The following is a 23,304-nucleotide window of genomic DNA, read 5'->3' on the forward strand; positions in this document are numbered from 1 at the left end:
GTGATGGAGCGTGACGACCTGTATGTCCGATGACCTGTGAGCCTGATGATTCGTGATGACCTGTGAGCGTGATGACCATGATGATGATGGCAAGCGAGTTTTGGTTTCGTGTTGAACCATGAGGGTGAGCCTGGGTGATGACCCTGTTTTTAATAAATCGTGATCGTGAGTGGGCGTGAGTTCTGATTAAGGGAAAATAGGTGATTGTGAGTTTGAGTGAGGACAGCTTAAAATGCCGACCTATGGCACTGACGCGTAGATTTTTTGTTTCTGTTTCTTTATTTCGCACTCTGGCTCACAATATGACACAGCACGTCCGAAGAACAAAGTGCAAGGTAAGGATAAAGCTCAAGACTCCAATTTAATTTCTCCCCAGAAGAGCGCCACTTCTGTCTCAGAAGAGCACTGACATTCTCAAACAATAAAAACATTTCTTGCTTGATAACGGTATGATAAGTGCACAAATAGAAATAATAAAATATTCGGACTTAGTATGCCAATATTTTTTTTTACATTATAAGTATGATTTTAATTAACAGCAAAGCCGGTGCATTTAGTATATGGTTTAATTATACTGATACATCACAATCTACATATTTGCATTTTTCTCATTGTGCCTGATTCAGTTCCAGCAAACAAGAAAATGAGACAGCTGTGAAACTGTACTATCAATGAAACAGGGCGCGATTATGAAGGAGAGGTAAAAAGCTTAATTTAAATTTTAGCAGCTTACTTTTTTCTCATTTTAAATTTATCGTTCGTAAGAGAAGCAGTCTTTCAATTACACCACCTCAAGGAGCAGGTGCAGTGAGTCACCTTCAACAAACCCCTGCTTTTCTAGATACTCCAGGGTCCACCGCTTCAAGAATACAAAACTTTTGTTGGGATTTCCCTCTGGCCTCTGCAAAGCACGTGCATCTTTATACATACTCACATCTACTCTTTCAAGATCACTCTTTTTTCTGCCCGTGTCGTTCAAGACCCCGACCCTGACAGTCTCGCTGAACGGCCATTCAAGGCTCGAATCGTTGGCTCCAGGATAGATTTTTAAATAACAATCAACTTTGCTGAAGCCGAACGCCCTTTCAAGGTGGCATACAATGGAAACGTTGTATCCACTCAAATAGTGCCGGGGACTCTCAACTACCGTTCCCTCATCCTTGCTTGCTTGTTTCCTCAGAGCTGCGTATCCCCTTAAGTGCCAGTGGAATTCCTTTCTTTGGTCATCAGAAGGCGGTCCTTGGCACGCGCTCTCTCTGGCATTCAGCAGGCATTCGGCGTGTGCGCTCAAGTTTCCGACCCGAAAACCCTCCTCCACTTCAGCAGCGACCCCAGTGGCGTCACTCGATCCGCTTCCTGCTAGAGAAGGTCTTTCGGTGAGCAATCTGGTCAAGTGTACAACAAGTTCCGCAGACTGAGCTTGCAGTTGTTCTTTCGACCTCCTTTCTGCCGCCCTGACGTCCTTCCAGCACAGGCTAAGGCTGGTGTGCAGACAGGACAGGTCTTGAGCGAGCTTGCCCAACGCTGCTTTGATTTCAATACTTATCTGCTCACTGCGGTCGTGTTCCTGTGTGGCACAGTCTGTGTCCGCTACGGGTTCAGGGGAGGGTACAACGCAACCATGTTTGCAATGTCCCACAATCTCGCTCCTCAGTACGGGCACTTGGCACTTGGGACAGGCCACGACGTGGAAAGTACACTCGATGTAGTGCTTCAAAAGACTGTTGACGGGACCCTTGAAGTTGCAGCCATTAGACTTGTTCCAGCAGGCCGCCTTGGTGAGACAAATAAAACACCGAATACACGGTTTACGTAACTCATGCCAAGAAAATACAAACAAGGCCGTTTCACTATTTAAGTCTGGAAACGTTAACGGCGCTCAAATAGTTCTGGAGAGCTGGCGAACCTTCGCACCTTATGATCTTGATAACATTACTCACAATGTAATGTGTCCTTACTTCACGAGGTTCGCAGGACGGTCGTAGTGCTAAGCATCGCTACATATTCTCAATCTCAAATCCATGGAAACCCGTGCTCAACGGCAAGACCGGTCATGCCGCTTTTGTTATTTTTTCTTTTAATTTTTTATAACTAGTATAAGGAAAGTATTTAAATCTTGACTATTACCATCGCTTTAGTATTTAATTAATTATGAAGATTGTTTATAATGGTGTAGTAGAGCGTTCGGTTCTCGAGATTTACAACGTTCGAACCTCTGTGATGCTTTATCCCGTAGCGATAAGCAGCTCTACTTCGCACAAAATCTACCTATAGTTCTTTTGTAATAATGTGGTGTGTAATTGGCCCATCTCGGGTATCCTTTTCTGCAACAAAGTCACTCTTTAGCTACGCTTACCGTGACATTTCGGCGTACTTGTGACACATTCAGATATACATTTAAGTCGTATGCTTTGGCTGCATTACCGCCATGATTCCAGTGATACAGAAATAAGTGCATCGGAGATACTGAACGTGCTCTTAAGGTATAAGTGCTTAGGAGTACATTTAACCTCATCGCTTTCTTGGGTACTACATGTTGTTATTATAGCTGAGGCATCACACACACTTGGATACCTGAAACCTAATTTAAACTCCGGGCCCAGTCACCTTAAGAAACTTGTATATATAACATTTGTTCGACCAAAGCTTGAATATGCATCATCCATCTGGCGCCCTTATCAAGCTTACCACTCTGATAACCTGAAACGCATACAAACCCGCGCAGCCTGATTCATTGCATCAGCTTAAACTCGCAACATCAGTGTGACCCAACTTAAAGAAGCTCTTGAACTAACCTTACTATCCAGTCGAAGATTGAATTCTCGGTTATGTTTATTGCATAAATTCTACTATAACTTTCCATGCCAACCTTCTTGCCCCTCCTGACAGAGTATCATCACGCCTTAATCACCGTCAATGCATCAAGCATATAGCAGGCAAAACGCTTGCGTTCAACACTTCATTTTTCCCCCATGCAATAGCCATCTGGAACTCCCTTCCCGACGGCCTTGTACTCATAACTGACCCAATAAGGTTTCGCCAGAAATTCTCCTTACACATCCACTAATCACGCACAACTAAACTATATCAGTACTTTGTGTTTTTTACTATTGTTATTTTGACTCTCTCCTTTTTACATTTCTGTCGTTTTCAAGTGTCAAAGTGTATTGTAGTTCTTGTCTACTCCTCCCTTATGTAAAGACCCACCCGGGCCCTTAAAAATAAATAAATAAAATGAAATGAAAAAAAGTGGCAATGCAGGCGAGTTGGTTCATGGTGCAACTGGAGACAACGCACAAATAATAAAGACGAGAAAGGTGCAGGCGGGACAACCTTTGTCCCTCCTACCTCGTCTTTGTTATTTGTGCACTGTTTCCAGTTTTATAATAAAAAAGACTATATGAGAACGAAACAAATCATGCATGATTTGAACAATCGACATAGAATTCATATAACTTATATAATGCGCATACCAGGCGTGTACAAATTCTTATAGTACCTTCTATGTTGGGATATCTTTTTGGACAGATGAAAATACAATGTTTCACTAGGGGAGACCTCCTGCAAAAACAAATGCCAAGCTATGGGACACAAACCAATAGCCTCTTGAGTACTGGTAATCAAGAGGGATTTGTGTAACTTCTGGCAGCTTGTTGTGATGTTTCCTTTAATAAGCTTTCTTTGCAAGCACCCCCCGAAACCGCGCAAAATCCGACCGATGGCAGAAGCTACATAGCACAGAGAACTAAGTGTGCATGACGACGACGTATTTTAATACCGACAAAATATTCGGAGGAAAACTTTATTACACATTTTGATGTAATGACAATAACAACTATATTACTCTGTAGTGCCTTCCATAATCAGGAAGCGGGCATAGCCGAAGCTAAGAGTGTACGGACGTTGGCTCGAACGGAGCTTTCACTGGTACGAGTGCGCGTTCACGGCTTGACTGGCGCATCTTTTGGTTCGATCGCGGGTTTGGTAAAACCAAGGTACGGGTTTGATGCTCCATTGTAATTACTGTATGGATATAAATGGCAAAAACCCTAGCTTTTTTTAATACTCTTGCAGTAAAATAGTTTCCAATGAAAAAAAGATGTCAATCAAGAGGTACTGACTTCGTGCTGCTTATTATGATTCGCAAAGAAATATGACATAAGTGCTCACCCGGCACTTTCCGAGGAAGCCCTCTGAAATGTCGAGTCGAACGCAATCATCGTCGCCGAAGGACTCTCCGTCGATGGGACAGGTCTTCCCTTCCTGAGAGCACTTCTCGTGGCACTCTGAGCAGAGCGTGTGGCCACAGGACAGCCTGGTGGCTTTGAGAGACACCAATCCACAAAGTGCGCATGCGCTCTGAGGGATGATGGGCTCCTGGAAGAGGATGGGCCTCCAGTCCAGGGCGTCTGAGAATCCGGAAATGCAGAAGGACCTCATCTTGGATGCGCCACCGTCGAACCTGGCCTCCGGTCTCTCTTCGATGAGGTGGATTGAACCTACGGGATGAAAGGTCCTCATCATATGAAAACAACAAGGGGGTTAATCTTTCACGACTCGCTAAAAACCAGGGCGTCTAGCAAATTATTATTTTAAAATTCCCCGACTTTTGCATGGCTTTCCCTGACAATTTCAGGTAAAACTTTCTGACCACTAGAGGCGGTAAAATATATGACCATAGCAACACAAGGCATCGAGCACTGAGCACTGGCTTATTTCAACTTTAATATTCCAAAATTTTCGGGTTCGTCCACTCTGGATTAAACGAGCTCTTTCTTGCCGCCGACACAGTCAGAGAAGAGGCCACTTCCGGAAACACAATGAAAACAGGACGCTCAACCACACACGTCAATAACCGAATGGCAGCATGGCGCATGGCCGCCAGATGCACACTTTCGGATAGTTTCGGCTTAATGTTTGGATTGGGTTGCGGTCTTAAGCTTTCCGATTTGTTACTAAATCTAGTAGGTAGTTCTGATTGGATCAAGCCTAGTGTCGTGCTCTCAATCCAAACCAATCCAAGGCTTGGACTGGATTTGTCGGCTGTTCCCTATGCATCGGGTTGCACACTTTACATAGGGCGAGCAGTGCCTGCGCTCCGCTCCAAGCAGAATTTATTGCCGATTCTTCTGCCCCCAAGTCCTCAAGTGTTTGCTCATGGGCAATCAATGGCGTTTCCCGCTCATTTTCCGTGACTGGGCTCGCTTTTCGACAATATACCTGACAATTCTCTGATTTTTTCCCGGTAACTAAAATTTCCCTGACGATTCTCAGTTTTCCCGGTCGCTAGACACCCTGAAAAGCAGACATGTATATAGTCGGATTTATTTGGCGTAATTAAATAATGATACAGCCTGATGATTTTAAGGCGCCCAAAGTGTCTCGGTGTTGTACTTTGCTCCGACATGTTGTGGGAAAATCACGCTAACCACTTACAAACAAAAATAGCTCGAATTACTGGCGTAGTTGGTCGTATTAGACACCTCCTTTCCACGCGAATTAAGTTGCTTCTATGTAATTCACTTTTGCTCACATTTAGACTATTTCTAACTGGTGAGGGGGACTACATTATCAAACCTAGAGCGTGTACACTTCATGCAAAAGAAATATATACGGCACATCTATAATGTGCCGTGTGGTACGCCAAGTGCAATTTTCTTTCATCGTTCCTGTGTGCTAAGAGCCTGGAACCTATATGGATATTGTTTCCGTGCTCGCTATAAATCAGAAACACAAAATACTACAAATACTATACGTAATCAAACCCAATTACAAAAACATCTAGTTATTTTAGAAGGCACAAAAAGAACTGGACAGTACCTACAACTCGCTTAAACTCTAAAAAAAAGTGCCTCTGTAGTTCATTGCCATCTCTATGGAATAGCTATCACCTTGTTTTTGATATATACACTTGCAGACACACTGAACTTCGCGCAATGTACAAAAGCATGAAACGCTTTTTTTGTGTGCTACAGTGACGTGCTATAATAAACTCCTTAATTTTTTGTGCCTTTTCGTGTTCAGCTTTTTAATCACTAAGCATGTGAAGCGACAGGAGCTGCTGTATATTGGAGGAAATGCTGCGAGTTCTGGCATGGAAATGGGGCCTCAGAACCTCTTACATATGCAGGAATAGGCTGGTATGGTACTTTGTCCACCGATGTCAGAGTACCATTGCAATATTACAGGACAGGTACACCGTACAGGGCTGAAATGGCAACAGATTTAAAAACAATAGTGTCAACCTGGGCTAATCGCGATTTTTCCATATTTGCTCGAGCCACAATGTGCATCATCTTTCCGGTTGCGAAACTCTGGTCTGTTTTGCTAGTCCTCGCTTGTGGCGCACAAACGTCCAGAAATTCATTGGGGTGTTTGCAACTTTCATCTGGAAATCAAGCTGGGAAAGGATGTGAAGGGACATCCTTTTCCGTTGTGTAAACTCTGGTGGACTGGGACTCGCGCGCCTCTGTGAGGTTTGCGATTCTTTTTCGTAATAAAATAGAATCACTTTTTTTTTTTTTTTTTTGCGCACAGCCATTTTAAATGAAAGTGGCGAACTCCCTAACTGCTATCGTGATCACAGGGGATTGTACTGAGACTCGAACTCTCTGCGGGTTTTTGAAAGAAGCAATAAAATACGTCAACGATGTCACAAAAAAAAAAATATATATATATAGCCCTTGACCTGTCGGAGCTTCTCCCTGCGCGTTTATATTGTTCACTTTACAGCCTGCGTCTAGGACAGGATGTGCTATTTCGAGTAAAGAAAATGTGCGACCCGCCGGTTAAGTCTTCCTTTTTAAGCTGCACAGTGGCACATTGCCGGTTAAACCCTAACTCAAGGGGAAGGGGATCTTTCTGTCATGATCTGTTGTTGATGTACACAATAAAACGGACGCGAATGAGGCGTACGAGACATAGACAGTTTCAGGCTACTTATAAACGTCAGTTTCCTTGCAAAGCTGTACGATGCCCTAGGCGAGCTCGTAAACCTTGGATAACAGCTGAGCTAATTGCAAAAATACAAATAAAAATAAGCTATACGCAAATTTTATTAGAGCAAAAGACCCAAATAAACTTAAAATCTTTTCAAGAAGTACAGAAGTAGCTTGAACAAGGAATTGAAGAAACGAAGAGTTCTTTATTACCACAATTATTTCAGTGTGACATCAAATCGTACTGACCGGCTGTGGCGAAAACTTAATTCAGAGTTACACCGGAATGAAACGCAATAAAATATTGAGTTTACAATTAATAACAACGTGACACTTACTGGTAGCTCTCTTGCAAACGCTCTAATGACTTTTTTTTGTAAATTTAGTAGGAACCTCAGATACAACCGAAGTTTGTGGTTATATAAAGCGAAACATTGGGGAAACTACCTGTATAAATTCTGTAACTGAAAACAAGGTAATAGGAGTATTTCATAACGTAACTGTTAGTAATAGCATGCGACGCTGATGATATACAAATACGGCCAATTCTATATGTTCTAGACACCGTTAGTCGGTGTCTTGCAGATTTTTAATCTTAGCATGGGGACAGCCAATTCCCTACAAAAATGCAAATACCAAAAGTGGTTGTACTTCATAAAATAGGTTACAGAAATAACATAAATAACTATAGGCCCGTGTCTCTCCTTCCAGTTTTTTCAAAAGGTTTAGAGAAAATTATCTTTAGTCCTCTTACCACCATTCACAGAAAAACTTAACATTCTTAAGGAATCCCAGTTCGGGTTTAGAAAAAGACGTTCCGCGGAACTAGGTTTGTTGGACCAAAAAGAATTTATTTTACGTAAATTCGAAGATAAAAATGTAGTGTTAGATATATTTATGAATTTACCTAAGGCATTTGACTTTATTAACTATAATTTGCTTCTTCAGAAACTTTATATTTACGGTATTAGAGGGCATGCGGCACTACTTATTAAGTCATATCTAGAAAACAGGCCTCGATATGTCTATAGCAGGGGTCCGATTTAAAACCTAAAAAAAATCGGGGGTACCCTAAGGAAGTTTATTTGGTCCCCTTCTTTTTAATATATACATAAAGGGCATCGTTAATATTGCACAAAAAGCTAGATTTATCATTCATACTGATGATACCAGTATTTTTATATCGCCTCGGAATTGCAGCGATATTGTACACGTAGCAAACGACACTGTGAGAATGCTCCGGAGGCTTAGTCTACATTAAATAATCTAACAATAAATAAAGACAAAACTAAAGCTATGCTTTTTAGTCCCAGAAACAGGAACATTGCCCTTTCGAGCGACATCCCAACTCTCCTACGTCATGCCGCAGTGCTGGCGCGTCGGTCGCACTTCCCAGTCTCTGGCGGTGGGCGGAAGATGCATTCTTGTGTTCTTTTGGAAGAAACCAGACAAAAAACCTGCCTTCTCGTCGAAACGCCGCGACGGGGGCTGTACCAAAAGTTGGGAAAGGCTTGAAGGTCAGCTTTCGTGTGTTTTCTGCCTGGTCGCTTCGTCCAAGAACGTGGATAGGGGCTGGGAAAAGGGCAAAGTAGACGCTGTCGAGCTGCAATTGCTTATGCGGGCAACAGTTCGGGTTGAATTTACAGATATATGTGGTCGCCAGATGTATTTGTTTTGTTCCAACATAAACGAGGGAAAACCGCCAAGTTGTCCGGACCACCGGTGGGTTCAGTGTATCTTCAAATTCAAACGGCCGCTTGATCGCTCGAACTGTCGTCTGCTCTTTCAGACTCGTCTGCTCGTTGAAACAAAAGCGGCCCGTGGACCAAAATTTTAACCGGTAATTGCGATAAGAAGTACCTGTAGGTCTCAAAAGAGCTAAGTAAGCTCGGTGTAAGCAGTAGATACACGGTGTTGATCATTGTACGAGTGGCCATAGCCAACTTGCTATGCCCGATTTACTTGGGCTGTTTTGCTTCCGATTTTCAGTATCAACGTCGGTCATCGCCCCTACCGTGTACACTTTTGCAGCACGAGCGGCGTCGCGACCGAAAATAGCTAGAAGAATCTCATCATGGTTTTGGCGTCCATTCTGCGGCGTTCACGCGAATGAGCCGCCGCAACGTGAAACTATTATTAGGGAGTTTTCGTAGACCGCGTTTCCCCCTCCGCTAAGCCCTATGCAACGAAGAAGTTGCTACTGCGCCTGCACGCCCATGGCCTTGACTGTAGAGTTCTGGGTATCGTAGCGGGTTGCAGAGGGCGTTGCGGGACGGCGAAAACGATCTACGATAACGCCCGCAAAGTTTAGCGGCGTAACGAGTCTTGATAATTTCTCTCAGGTGACTAAAGTAAGACATTGCTATGAGGACATAGAATCGACAATTCCAACTCGAAAAAGAGTGCGCAGACTCAAACAGATGCCGACAACGTGACATTACAATGATCTGTTGACGCGGGTCGCGGTCCTTCTTGCCCACACTCCATTGCGCATGCGTTTGAACTGTCGTCTGCTCTTTCAAGCTTGTCTGCTTTTTGTCGTCTGTTCAAACGACAGCGGCTCGTAGACCAAACGTTGACCCGATAATTGCGATAAGAAGTAAGTGCAGGCATCAAAACACTTTTACGTTTGAAGGTGGGTTGGGGTAAGTACGCTCAGTGTAAACATTGGATACAAGGAGATGTTGATCATTGTCACCAGAGGCCATCACCGACTTGTAATGTCCGATTCTACTTGCGATTTTCAGTATGGACGTCCACCATCTCAGCTACGGTCCATGCCTTTGCAGCCCAAGCGACATCGCGACTGAAAATAGCGAGCAGAATCTCATCGCGGGAGCTAGGCTTTAGCGCCCATTCTGCGGCGTCCACGTGAAATGAATCGCCGCACGTCAAATTATTCACGCGAAGTTTTGCAGTGTACCGAGCCTAGTTAATTTTGGTGAAGCCGCTCAAGTAGTCGGACATTGCTCGGAGCAACGTTACTGGAGCAAGCTCAGTTTCACAGCTCCGCCTGCGACGTGGGCTCAATGGCAGTCACGATAGCTAGCAGCGCTGCAGTCGAGCCTTGCTTCCGGATTGTCTAGCCCGCCAAGTTTGAGTATTACTACTTGAGCTTCGGTGGGTTGTTGATTCATACTAACACTTCACGGCGCAAGGAAACAGACTCACACAAAAATAAATTTCAAACACTCAAAGAAAGAACACTCACAATGCACTGACTCTGATCTCTGTGGTATATTACACTTCATCTTCATAATATTTTTTTTTGTTATTATACACATAGAAGTAAAAAAAGGAAGGAAAGAAAAAGAAAACGAAGCTCTCAACGCGGTGGTAGTAGACGACGCGCAAGACAGGAAAGCGAGATCCAACTGCAGCGCCGCTAGTTCTCGTGACCGCCACCTGGGCCACTCGCCTCTGCAGGCGAGAATAGGGAGCTGCGAAACTGAGCTTGCTCCAGTAACGTTTGTTAGGAGGACGTAGAATGACCAACTCTAACGCGAAAACGAGCATAGGGACTCACACCGGTGCCGACAACATCGCATTTCAATGGTTTGTTTATGGGCGACGGCGAGCTTCTTGCCCACCCTCCATCGCGCATGCGCAGCGCCGGTGGGGTCCGCTAGGGGCGCTCCGGTTTGTTTGTGAACAACGTTCAAGACCTTGGGCATGCTATTTTCAAATCACATGTTTTGGACAGCGCACTTAGATTACGTTGTTTCAAAACTTGCTTGTATAATAGGTCTGGTACATCGCCACCATCTAATTCTTCCATCAAGTGTTAAACTATCTCTCTCTAAAATATTATTTGAATCTCATTTGAACGATTCTCCTTTTATATTGGGTACCACTACAAAAAAAAATTACATAAAATACTTTTACTACAATAGAGAACGTTAAGACTCGTGTGTGACGTGCCTTACCTTTTTCACACGGACCAAATTTTTGAAAAAACTCGGGGTACTAAATGTACATCAACAATACGAATACAGGCTTATCATAAAGTATAAACAAGAATATCCTGTGATAAATAGCTTCCTGCTAAGCTTGCCATCCCTTAGAAAAAGAACGCTTACCCATTCTACTCGCCACTCAGATTTCTGGATTGTTGATACATCGCGGACAGATTACGGCCTTGAGATGATTAGAAGTACACTTCCAACATCACTAATTACTTTCATAAATTAGAATCTTGATATATATCTTCTAGCCCGCGTAGGATACGTGTGTTTATCGTTTGTCTTGTTTTAAGGCGGAATTTTTTTTAGCATATTTTTGTCATTGTTGATTTCATGTGTAGTTGATTACCTGTTAGTCATCTTTTTGTTTTTCCAGAACAGCGTTTTGTGGTTGTTTCCGTTTTATTTTGCCGTTACTTTATTTTTTGCTTTGTACGAAACTTGACCCCTGCTGTGTACCTGTTGAGGGGGCTGGAGACCCGTCAAGCTGCTTTGTCAGCTTTATTCTCCAGCTCCCACGATATGTGATATGGTGAATAAAGTTATTATTATTATTATTGCCTACTATGCAAGACGCCCAAAAAAATCTAACATATTTTCATCAACTGTTGAAACGCGGTGTTTTTCTGGTACATTCTGCAACGAAGATCGAAGAAAGGTATGTGCGTAACCAGCGTGACAATTCGTTACCTGGCAGACGAGGAAGACGACACTGTCCCTTATGACCCATTCATAGCACTTGGTTTATTCAGCATATGGAAAGCGCGACTGGAGTTCTGACATGCCGACCCGCATATCCAACCGGTAAGTAGACACTTCATTGATGTCTCTCGAGTCTGTGTACTGTAGGACTGCCGACACTGCACCCGACTGGGACCATTTGTTCCACGAAATCAGATACATGAGAGTTTTAGTGGGCCCAGAAGTGCTTGAGTGATATGTGCACGATCACCCAAGCACTTCTGGGTCCACTGGTGAACTCTTAAGCCGACTTGAAACAGGAAAGAATAAAACACATAGGGGCGGACACACATAGGCACGACAGTTCTTCCAATTAGCAACCACTGTTTATGGTGCCCCCTCAATGGGTCAGCGCTACTCTAGCCCAACCCTCGAAAAAAGAGAAAGAAGCCAGCGAAAACAGAAAAGATAACGCCGTTGGAAAAAGGATGGCTCCGGGAGCACTTTCTTCGAGGTAATCCGTGCGTCTTGTGACTCCCTTCATCCCATTGTGGAGCACAATGGCACTTGTTCAAACTGTGAGCCGGACTTCCAAGCTACACGAGTCATTGGGAGACAGAAGGACAGACTAGGGCGATAAATTATTGAGTCCTTTAGGATAGACGGGGATGATTTGAACTCTGCCTCACGCTCCCTTAGGTTAACCAAGGCAGAGGTAGCGTTTCTAAAAGAGGAGTTGGAGCGGTGAGCTCAAGTTGGTCCTGCGCTTTTTCTTTTTTTTCGGCGGTGTTTTCCTCCTCTTCTTTTTCTAGGAGAAATAGGAAACCTCATTTTTGTTTTTTTCTTTTGAGTATCTTGTTGTTTTTTTCTTTTGTTCAATGGTGTTATCTTCTCTGTTCTCGCGGGTTTCTTCCTCTTTAATCGAGGGTTTGGCTAGAGTAGCGCTGACCCATTGAGGAGGCATCATAAACGTCGGTTGCTAATTGAAAGAACTGTCCTGTCTGTGTGTGTCCGCCCCTATCTGTTTTATACTTTCCTGTTTCAAGTCATCTGAGCTAACCTGCTCTGTGTTTATGTTCTTTAGCCGGCCAGAAATTTTCAACTGCTGTTGAACATTTCTGGCCGGTTATATAGTTCAGAGGTTTCACTGGGGTGTCTCAGCTTCTAAATGATAGTAGCGGTACGCGATGAAAATGGGACTAAATCCTGTATTGCTTGTACGGGCTCTGTAAAGTGCGCTACAATTTCGACGTGTACATTACAAAATGTAAGCATCGTCCGCTTTCTTCGGTATCAGTTTCTTGAGTCAGCTTGAAAGTCTACTATGATAACACACCGGCTGTCTGTCAGGAAGAGGTTTCTGTAAAATATCCGGTGTATCTATTTCATCAAAGCATTTTGGCAGAATCACAGGAGTCGCTTGGCATGACTCCGGCAAACCTGCGAAAAAAAGGGTATTCCCTTGGGCTAGTTGGTTGTACATTTCAGGATTAAAAGTGCTAAAAAACGGGGACCAGTAAAAGAAGACACACACACTAGAGCGCACTTGGAACTGAGGTTTAATGTGAATGAAACCAAAGAAGAAACATATATGCCTTGTCAACAACCATCCACGTCATGTAAAAACATTGTTCAATAATCTACATATAATCTTTCTAGCTTGGGCTAACAAAGGACTGAAGATACGCCACCTCCGAATCGTACAATGCTATCGATGGGGCGCTGATGCACGCGTCGCTGTCGCACTTCCTTATGAAAAACGCCTCCGAAATTTCCCTTGACATTTTGTTACGATTCCTGCTCAGGAGAACAGTTTCCTGAAGCTTTGGGCCACAGTCGCATCCGTGTCAGTGTATCGCAAGATTACCCGAGGGCGAAGATCTTACTGCCAGTGCGTGTTCCCTTAGTCTGTCGTTGATGCACCTTTCGGTTTGTCCTATGTAAACCCTCCCACACGTTAAAGGTATTCTATACACCACCCCCTCCTAGCACTCCACATATTTAGTTGCATGCTTCTTCTTACATATACCCGCCCTCAAATCTCCCCTTTCTATTCTTGCACACAGTTTACCCATTATCTGAGGCGCTGAGAGTAGTACCGGTACTCCATGTTTTTCGCCCACTTCCTTCAGACTATGGCTAAATTTGTGCACATATGGTATCACGGTCGGTCTCACATTCCGCCTAACCTTTCCACTACCCCTTTACCCTCCCCGAAGCTTTCGTAGCAATCCTTCTGCCACATGTTTAATAAGCGTAAGAGGGTACCCTCCATCTTCTAGTTTCTTTACTTGTTTATCAAATCCGTCCACCATTTTGTGTCAGCACGACTTAGTCAGCGAGGCTCCTAAGCACGTAGTGGCAATACCTCTCTTAATAATTTTAGAGTGGTTTGAGTCGTAGGGTAACACCGCTTTCCCTGCTCTGTTGGAGTACATCCAACATACATGGGACGGCATAAATATCAGTTTCAGGTACAAAAATTGTAAAATGCGCTGTACAGGATCTTCTGTACAGCGCAGATGTACAGAACATCGCAGCAATCCTTCTGTAGTGAAACTCAGACCGGCGGCGCAGCTCTTAAAAACATCCAACGTTTTTGAAATAAACTCTGCTCTTTTACTTTCTTCCCCCGAGTGGAACAGTACCAGGTAGTCGTCTACATACCTAAATATGCGGGTGATATTACTATCTAGTTTAGCTTCAATATCTCTGTCGCATTTTTCCAAAAATAAATCACTCAGCACTGGGGCCACGTTCGTCCCAATACATATACCTTCCTTCTGTATGAATTTCAAACCTTCAAACGCAACATAGGTTTACTCCAGGTAAAAGCTCGACATCTCCAAGAAACTTCCTCCATGGATACCACATTTATTTTGGAACTTAACGTCCCCATACGTCTCGACTGCATCTCGCACACTTTCGAAGAGCTCCTTATGAGGTATCGCGTAAAACAGGTTTTCCCCATCAAAGGAAACCGCGTGACAGGAACCTGGGTTAGAGTCTCTCAGAAATTCAACCACGCCCTCTGAGTTACACACTTTGAAGGGGTCCTGGCACTGAAGACGTGAAATGTGTCTTTGAAGATAAGATGAGATCTGTAGTTGCCATGATACCCTCTGTGTAACTATAGCCCTGAATGGCATACTCTCCTTATGTGTTTTTACTGACAAAAAAAATCTTAAGATGAAGATCCTTAGCCCGTACTATTGAGGCCTTTAGCCTGTCAAGGCCCAGACTGTGGCACATTTCGACGGCCCTATTCTTTACCTTCGTAAGGGAGATCTTTTTCACTTCCTTAAAATTCTTTATGACCGCCTGTTTACTGCTTTCTAGAAAGTAACTCTCGGGGATAAGGACAAAGCCGCCCTCCTTATCAGCCACCAGTAGCTTGAGTCCCTCTTTCAAACAGTAGAAGACAACCCGCTCCCTTTTAAGCCTTTCTGAGGGGGAGCGGGCGGAGGTCATGAACCTGTTCCGGATTCCACCGTCGACGGGACACGCTAAAAGGATCACCAAGATTCTGCGTGCTGAAACCTAGAGGCAGGCGGGACTTCTTCAAGACGGCCTCAAGGTATGGTGCTATTCCGTCTATAAGGACGAGAACGTGGCGGAGTGGAAGTTCAGGGAATGTCGCTGACAAGCTGGAAGGAGCACAGAATTTTTATGGCAACGTCTACGCACGGCGTTGCCCAAGCCTACGAGAGGAAAGAAGAGCAGCGTGTGCAACGTGGTGTTGATGAAGGGCGCTGAGGCACCTGAAGCGATCGTAAAGACTGGAAAAAGGTCCCAAGTTTGCCTGTGACTCGAACCTACAGCCACAGGAACTGCTCACACTTGTCAGAAATGTAGGCGAAAGGGTAGTACAAACGAATAGAGATAGATGTATTTTAGACGGAGTGGATTTACTACCCCGGTAGATAGGAGGTCGGACCACAGAAAGGCTTAAGGGGGAGCGGGTTGTCTCCTACTGTTTGAAAGAGGGACTCAAGCTACTGGTGGCTGATAAGGAGGGCGGCTTTGTCCTTATCCCCGAGAGTTACTTTCTAGAAAGAACTAAACAGGCGGTCATAAAGAATTTTAAGGAAGTGAAAAAGATCTGCCTCACGAAGGTAAAGGATAGGGCCGTCGAAATGTGCCACAGTCTGGGCCTTGACAGGCTAAAGGCCTCAATAGTACGGGCTAAGGATCTTCATCTTAAAATTTTTTTGTCAGTAAAAACACATAAGGAGAGTATGCCATTTAGGGCTATAGTTACACAGAGGGGATCATGGCAACTACAGTTGTCATCTTATCTTCAAAGACACCTTTCACGTCTTCAGTGCCAGAACCCCTTCAAAGTGTGTAACTCAGAGGGCGTGGTTGAATTTCTGAGAGACTCTAACCCAGGTTCCTGTCACGCGGTTTCCTTTGATGGGGAAAACCTGTTTTACGCGATACCTCATAAGGAGCTCTTCGAAAGTGTACGAGATGCAGTCGAGACGTATGGGGATGTTAAGTTTCAAAATGAATGTGGTATCCATGGAGGAAGTTTCTTGGAGATGTTGAGCTTTTACCTGGAGTCCACCTATGTTGCGTTTGAGGGTTCGAAATTCATACAGAAGGAAGGTATATGTATTGGGACAAACGTGGCCCCAGTGCTGAGTGATTTATTTTTGGCCAAATGCGACAGATATATTGAAGCTAAACTAGATAGTAATATCATCCGCATATATAGGTATGTAGACGACTACCTGGAACTGTTCCACTCGGGGGAAGAAAGTAAAAGAGCAGAGTTTATTTCAAAAACGTTGGATGCTTTTAAGAGTTGCGCCGCCAGTCTGAGTTTCACTAGAGAAGATCATGTACAGCGCATTTTACAATTTTTGAACCTGAAACTGATATTTATGCCGTCCCATGTATGTTGGGTGTGCTCCAACAGAGCAAGGAAAGCGGTGTTACCCTACGACTCAAACCACTCTAAGATTATTAAGAGAGGTATTGCCACTACGTGCTTAGGAGCCTCGCTGACTAAGTCGTGCTCACACAAAATGGTGGACGGCTTTGATAAACAAGTAAAGAAACTAGAAGATGGAGGGTACCCTCTTACGCTTATTAAACATGTGGCAGAAGGATTGCTACGAAAGCTTCGGGGAGGGGGAAGGGGTAGTGGAAAGGTTAGGCGGAATGTGAGACCGACCGTGATACCATATGTGCACAAATTTAGCCATAGTCTGAAGGAAGTGGGCGATAAACATGGAGTACCGGTACTACTCTTAGCGCCTCAGAAATTGGGTAAACTGTGTGCAAGAATAGAAAGGGGAGATTTGAGGGTGGGTATATGTAAGAAGAAGCATGGAACTAAATATGTGGAGTGCAAGGAGGGGGTGGTGTATAGAATACCTTTAACATGTGGGAGGGTTTACATAGGACAAACCGAAAGGTGCATCAACGACAGACTAAGGGAACACGCACTGGCAGTAAGATCTTCGCCCTCGGGTAATCTTGCGATACACTGACACGGATGCGATTGTGGCCCAAAGCTTCAGGAAACTGTTCTCCTGAGCAGGAATCGTAACAAAATGACAAGGGAAATTTCGGAGACGTTTTTCATAAGGAAGTGCGACAGCGACACGTGCATCAGCGCCCCATCGATAGCATTGTACGATTCGGAGGTGGCGTATCTTCAGTCCTTTATTAGCCCAAGCTAGAAAGATTATATGTAGATTATTGAACAATGTTTTTACATGACGTGAATGGTTTTTGACAAAGCATATATGTTTCTTCTTTGGTTTCATTCACATTAAACCTCAGTTGCAAGTGCGCTCTACTGTGTGTGTGTCTTCTTTTACTGGTCCTCGTTTTTTAGCGCTTTTAATCCTAAAACCTGCGGAGCAGCTAGGTTGGACGGACGCGATATCGCGATTTTTTGTTGTTGACATTTGTGTGACATTTCGGAGAAAATAAATGCCAGTTTGTACTCCTTATCACCATTATTTGCTTGCTTTCAAACTGCTAATCACTACCCCGAATGGAAGTTTTGAAGCGTGACATTACGAGAGGACGAACCTCACTGACCGATTGTATCTAGGATAGGTGGCGCAAGCTTTAGACGATGCGGTTGCCACGAAGACGCACATGCGTAAAGTGGGGCAGTTCGTCGGGGCGCTGGACGCTGCTGGTCTACGCTGGAATGTAAACATCATTGTTCAGGAGCTTCTCGGCGTTGCGTGACGTGGCGCAGTGGCCGACAAACGTCGGTCTGCGCCAGCACGCGTTGTGTCGGCACTGACGCGTCTCGCCGTTGCTCGTGAGAATCAAATGATGTAGTCAATTGAAACAATAACTTCGCCGTAATGTGTCGCGGCTATCGCCGTGACTCTATTGTGTCTGAAAGAGATACTACAACGAAATTTCGGCGCTTATTTTTTGGTGTTCAAAGGAGCAGTATCACATCGGACACACCAATATGCTGTCCAAGAAGACACGAAAAGGAATTTCAAAACAAATTAAACGATTAGCAAAAAACACCTGGTGGATGTCGCTAACGTCTCGTTTGTAATGTCCGTCTAGGAAGCTTGACAGGTAGTGACGGTGAGTGTCTCGCCTCCGGCCACGACGAGAGAAGAGCTGAAGGGGGAACTCCCCTCTCCCCGGAGACTCTGTGTCCCAGAAGTCGCTATTGTCCCTCTTCAAGATTATAGAAGATTACCCTGTCACTCAAAATTCGTACAAAAGCAGCCGCTTCAGTCTCTGAAGCGACTACGACATCTTCTCGACGTCTGCCTTGCCGCAGCTTGGCTCGTCCTGAGACGAACTACGTCACGATTGCGGGGGATTCACGTGCTCTCCACTGGCTGCTCTCCGACCGCTCGCCAGAGTGGGCCTTTTATGACGAAAAATACAGCCATGGAGGCTCAATATACAAACGTACAATCCACGATTTGCAAAAAAGCTGCTGCGCATGCGCGAGCAGAGTGTTTGGTTGGAAAACAAATGTGTGTGCCGGCTATTCCTAGGCTGCGACAGAGGTGCGGAAGCGAGTACGGCCGGGCGACAGTTCGCGAGTCGCTTTTTTTTCGTCATGCCGGGCCACTGTGTTGTGCTTGGTTGCAAGAATTACTTCTACGGCAAAAAAAAAAAAAAAGAAGTTTTTTTTGCTTTTTTTTTTTTAATTTTTGTCGGCCAGGTTGTATCCTGCGAAAAGAGAAGCTTGGATAGCTGCCGTGAGGCGAAGATACACGGACGGCTCACGCTCACCATGGCAGCTGAATGAGCACTGCCGGATCTGCAGCGCGCATTTTGTCGCGGGTACGTTGATTTTGCAGCACCCGGAAAGGGAGAAAAGGTTGCACGGACGGACAGCTTGCGGGCACGAGCTTTACGCCCACGTATTTCAAGGCAAACCAAAACTATGCATCACGAAGCCTAGTTGTTTTCCAACCACGATCCAGCCTCGCACCCATGTTTCCGGCGTTGCGCGATAGGTGGCGCGCACTATTTTCCAAATCGTGGATCGTCATTTACGGATATTGTGGATTATAGTCAACTTCTTTTTTAGCGAGAGGGTATATTTCGAATTTCGTTGAAGTATCCCCTTAACACCGTACTGCTAATTTTGTTTTGTATAGATTTACGAGGAAAAGTAAATTTACCTCGATGATTTCGATAAATCCGGATAGCAAAGAATGTGTCGTGCGTGTATTTGCTAGTCTTATTATTTGCTATACTTGGTTGCGAGCAGCTTTTGGGTGGTTTCAAATGCGCTGCACTCACTCTACTGAATATATTTTATTTGAAATAGCTTTGGTAGTAATTTGGTATCTTGCAAGTACATTTGATTGAAAGTATTTGCTACTCTATCTTAATTAATTTCTCAGTGTCTTGTGCTCATTGTTGCTAATACATTTTTTAATGTTTAAAAAAATTGTTGTGGCAATTTAACATTTTTAAGTAACTGGGGCCACCCGGCAGGAAACAGGTTTCGAGAATGCCTGAACGAAATAATGCATAGATTAGGAAAGGGAAGGAAGAAACGTCTTAAAAGGAACTTGCGGCTTGGGGGGGAGTAAAAGATAATAGAGTTATTACAATAAACGCTTGAGGCTCAGCTGGCGCTAGTGTCTACTAGACTTCCGGTTGCAAATTGAAGCAGACAGCACGCAGTCTACATTTCCAGCCTCCCTGTGTATTCGCATGGCAAAACGCGCGTGAATTTTGCCTCTTCGCCGGAAAATAACATGAATAACTTTTGTCATTTCGGTTGTACCAAATACTATGTACCTTTATTGGTTTTGTGAAAGTGTAATCGCTTTAGTTATAACATTTTTTCTTTACCACTGAACAATGTTGAACTTCGCTTTATTTCAGGCCCAAAACTCTGTTTCAAGGAAGGTATGTGAAAACGAGTGATGATTCTAAGCACACTAACGATCAAAAGGAGTGTAGAGTGTGTTCAAGGTTTGCTAGCATTTCAGTGGTGCTTTAATATTGCTAATATGCCCGTCCTGTCATTGGATGAAAACGACTCCATCGTGCATCTTTACGATCGGTTAAAGAAACATTTGAACGCAGAAAATAAAGCACGGGAGTTACGAAAGGTGTCGTTTTATTTCCTATGCCGCGCAGTTTTTGTCGGGCACTTGCTCTCTGGCTCCCCCTATTTGCAAAGATTTGGAGCGTGCGGGTAATGACTTGAACCCAGAACAAGCATCTTCGCACACATTCATGAGCAGAAAAAGTAAAGCAGTACTTATTTATTGCAAATCTGACTATATCACGTGGCTTTCAATCTATTTTGATTGTCTGGGTGCACAAGGAGTTACTTATCCAGCGTTACTGCGTAGTTCTTGCCGTCTTTCTTGGTTTTCCACATGTCCTTCGTTCGTTTGGCACGTATATCCCCCATGCTGGAAAGCGTCGACGCCGTGTTCGCGCTAACAGTGTCCGACAGTGCACATAAATACACGTACGAATCGGTTTTAACACCGTTTTTCCTGCCACGAATTTGAGATAAAAATGCTGTAACTGACCAATTATTTCATCTGCATGACTGAGAAATGTTCTATGTGCCTAGTACGTACGAATTATTTGTGATATTTGCTCTTATAATCCATCGCAGAGAGAAAATGCACTCGCTTTTTCCCATAGACATGCATTACCAGAAGTCACTTTCTGACTGCTTGCTGTCTGCTTCAAAATGCAACAGCACACTAGCGCCACTTGAGCCTCTAGCGTTTATTGTAATAACTCTATGTAAAAGACAATAGATACAAAAGAGACTTTTGAGGAGCCCAGTCTAGGTCACTGCAGCTCATTAGAGTAATTGTAATACTTACAAAAGTAATCAGACTACTCATGTCATTACTGCCTCATAATAGTATTCAAACAATTACAAAATTCTTCTCAAATGTAATTGATTACTAGTAATGAGTGCCGTGCCATTCTGCTGTTCACATTACTAGGGGTGTCGCGAACCGGCCGAGGTTCGAGTTCGACCAGGTTCGACTTTTTCGAACGTTTAGTGGAAAGTTCGACGAACCTTGTACTGAGGTTCCACTCGCGTGCGCATGCGCGAGTGGCTGGCCAGTTGGCTTCGGATTGGATGGTAATGGCTAAGGGAGGAATTAAGGGCAGCGCTAATTAATTATTTCAGTCAATACAGTACAAAAAATCAAGTTATTAACTTCTTCAGTGATTACAATTAGTTCACCTTAGTTGCAGCTGTTCACAAATATAAAATAACCCTTTGCTTAAAAAAAAAATTCTTCAAACCTAGACATGCTTGTATCAAGGTCTGGCACTGTCCACAAAGTCGAACCGGTCGAATTTGGTGAAAAGTTCAAAGGTTCGTCGACCCGGTTCCACCCAGTCGAACCCCGAATGTCGACTTAAAAATTCGGTTCGACAAAACTTCGCGACACCCCTACACATTACTAAGCCTGGAGATCGTTTGTTCCGTTGTCAACTATAGGGGAAGCTTCATTTCCTTCATTCTATATCTGGCTGCTATATCGTACATGGTTGAAAAAACCCCGAGACTGCGGGTAAACGACACAACACTAAAAAGTCTCTAGCACAGCTGAAATTTTTATTTTCCGAAATCTGGTTATATAGGCACTTCGATACAAAAGAAAAAAAGGGGGAGACGGTGAGAACCCCAAAGAATGCCACTGTACACCAATGTAACCTTTGACTAAATACCATGTGTATTTAGTCAAAGGTTAAAGGTATTTATTCAAAAGTTTCAACCATGTGTAATGTACAGCCTCAACGGAAAAAGAGTAGCACAAGTGGCCGATGACCGGAGCGGCAAAATCGCGACACGCGGCGCTCTTGTTCCCAAGCGTGCCGATAGCGAGAGTGCCAGTCACGTTGCATGTCTCAACGCGGGGGTGGCCGGCAGAAAATTGAGAGATAAGATAGCTGTTAAAATGAGGGCTTTAGGATGGGCTGCTTTCTGCCGGCCATCCCCCCCCGTTGAGACATGGAACGTGACTGGCACTCTCGCTATCGGCGCGCTCGGGAACAATAGCGCCGCGTGTCGCGATTTTGCCGCTCCGGTCGTCGGTCACTTGTGCTACTCTTTTTCCGTTGCAGCTCTACACCAGCTCGTTTGCGCCCTTACTTTTTGTTCATTATATCGTATCTGGTAGTTCGAGCGAAATGCCTTCGCGGCAGTGTAAGTGGTCGACTGTTTGATGGGTGCTTCGGGCCTGGAGAGCGTGTTATCTCGTTCTAGTCTATTTATAGACGCTCTACGCAGGCGCCAGATTACAGCCGCTGTTGCTGGCCTTTTCTTGTCTTACTGAGATACCGAACCACTGAAGCGGGCAGTGACGAGCCTCCTCAAAGGCGAAAGCTGGGAGAAGGACACAGCAGGATCTAAAATGGCAATAACCTGGCCTGCTGTGCTAATGACGAGATAAGTAAACGGTATAAGAGGAGACACAAACAGCAGCTGTGCTCAGCGTCCACTATTTTGTGCTACGTTGTCGAAGCTGACGTAGATTTCCTAGTGCTTCAGTGCGTCTCTGCCAAGTGCGAATGAGACGCAAAAAACAAAGCCACGTCCTCTCGCAGCAGGTCGGGACAAAAGCACCGAGGAATCTGCGCTAGCTTCGACAACGCTATACCAAGAAGGTCCCGCCAAGTACAGTATGGCCCAACAAGATGCGGATACGCTACAATATCGTGAGTGCCTCCGCGCCTCAACCAGATGCCGGCATTTTGACGTGGGAATGGGAAAGGAAGACGACCCCTAGACCGCCTAGAAACACGAGCAACAGGAAGCGAACGAGACGAAGAGAAACTATGACAGGAACGAAAACGGACGCGAAGCCCTCTTGTATCAAAGTATTTCTCAAAGTTTTCATTAAATCGACTTAGAGTCAACAAAACCGTTCATGGCGTTCTAACATATCGCCAGTCGCTAAAATGGTTTTCGATAACATATTTTTTTTTAATCCGGTGTCCGACGAAAATAGCAATGAGCCAAAATAAAGACTTACCACTGTGACCGTCTGTTAGTACGAATTTGGAATCACTTTCGACGAAATGCGAAGAACGAGGATTCCGAAACTATGCAGACACTTGTTCGCGCCAGTGGCCCCAGCTGACGCGGAGGGAGAGTCGGAGGCAGGTCGGAGGTAGACAAGGAGGTTGACCTGTGCGCCGGACAGAAATCGCCGGCGGCGGCGCGCCGGTGTTTGTACCTCCGGCGGTGGCGTATTGACGGCGCG

At 44.5% G+C, this 23,304-nt stretch overlaps 1 protein-coding gene across 1 annotated transcript; it reads right to left on the reverse strand.

The window, feature by feature from the left end:
* Positions 1-260: 260 nt before the first annotated feature.
* Positions 261-23,301, reverse strand: LOC8036477 (TNF receptor-associated factor 6). The gene is made up of 3 exons (XM_040222062.3): positions 23,074-23,301; positions 4,171-4,499; positions 261-1,774 (listed from the first exon to the last, which is right to left on the reverse strand). The coding sequence occupies exons 2-3, from the start codon at positions 4,438-4,440 to the stop codon at positions 782-784; spliced, it is 1,263 nt and encodes a 420-aa protein (XP_040077996.2). The 5' UTR covers positions 4,441-4,499; positions 23,074-23,301; the 3' UTR covers positions 261-781.
* Between the last annotated feature and the right edge of the window lie 3 nt (positions 23,302-23,304).

The sequence above is a fragment of the Ixodes scapularis genome, unplaced genomic scaffold, assembly GCF_016920785.2.
Source record: "Ixodes scapularis isolate PalLabHiFi unplaced genomic scaffold, ASM1692078v2 PGA_scaffold6__148_contigs__length_123643588, whole genome shotgun sequence".
Taxonomy (NCBI): domain Eukaryota; kingdom Metazoa; phylum Arthropoda; class Arachnida; order Ixodida; family Ixodidae; genus Ixodes; species Ixodes scapularis.

What these genes read in the sequence shown, in the direction of transcription:
- LOC8036477 (XM_040222062.3), bottom strand. Translation starts at nt 4,440, where the DNA reads ATGAGGTCCTTCTGCATTTCCGGATTCTCAGACGCCCTGGACTGGAGG. An exon ending in GCTTCCTCGGAAAGTGCCGG is followed by an intron (nt 1,775 to 4,170) that starts GTGAGCACTTAT and finishes TGTCTCACCAAG; the next exon opens with GCGGCCTGCTGGAACAAGTC.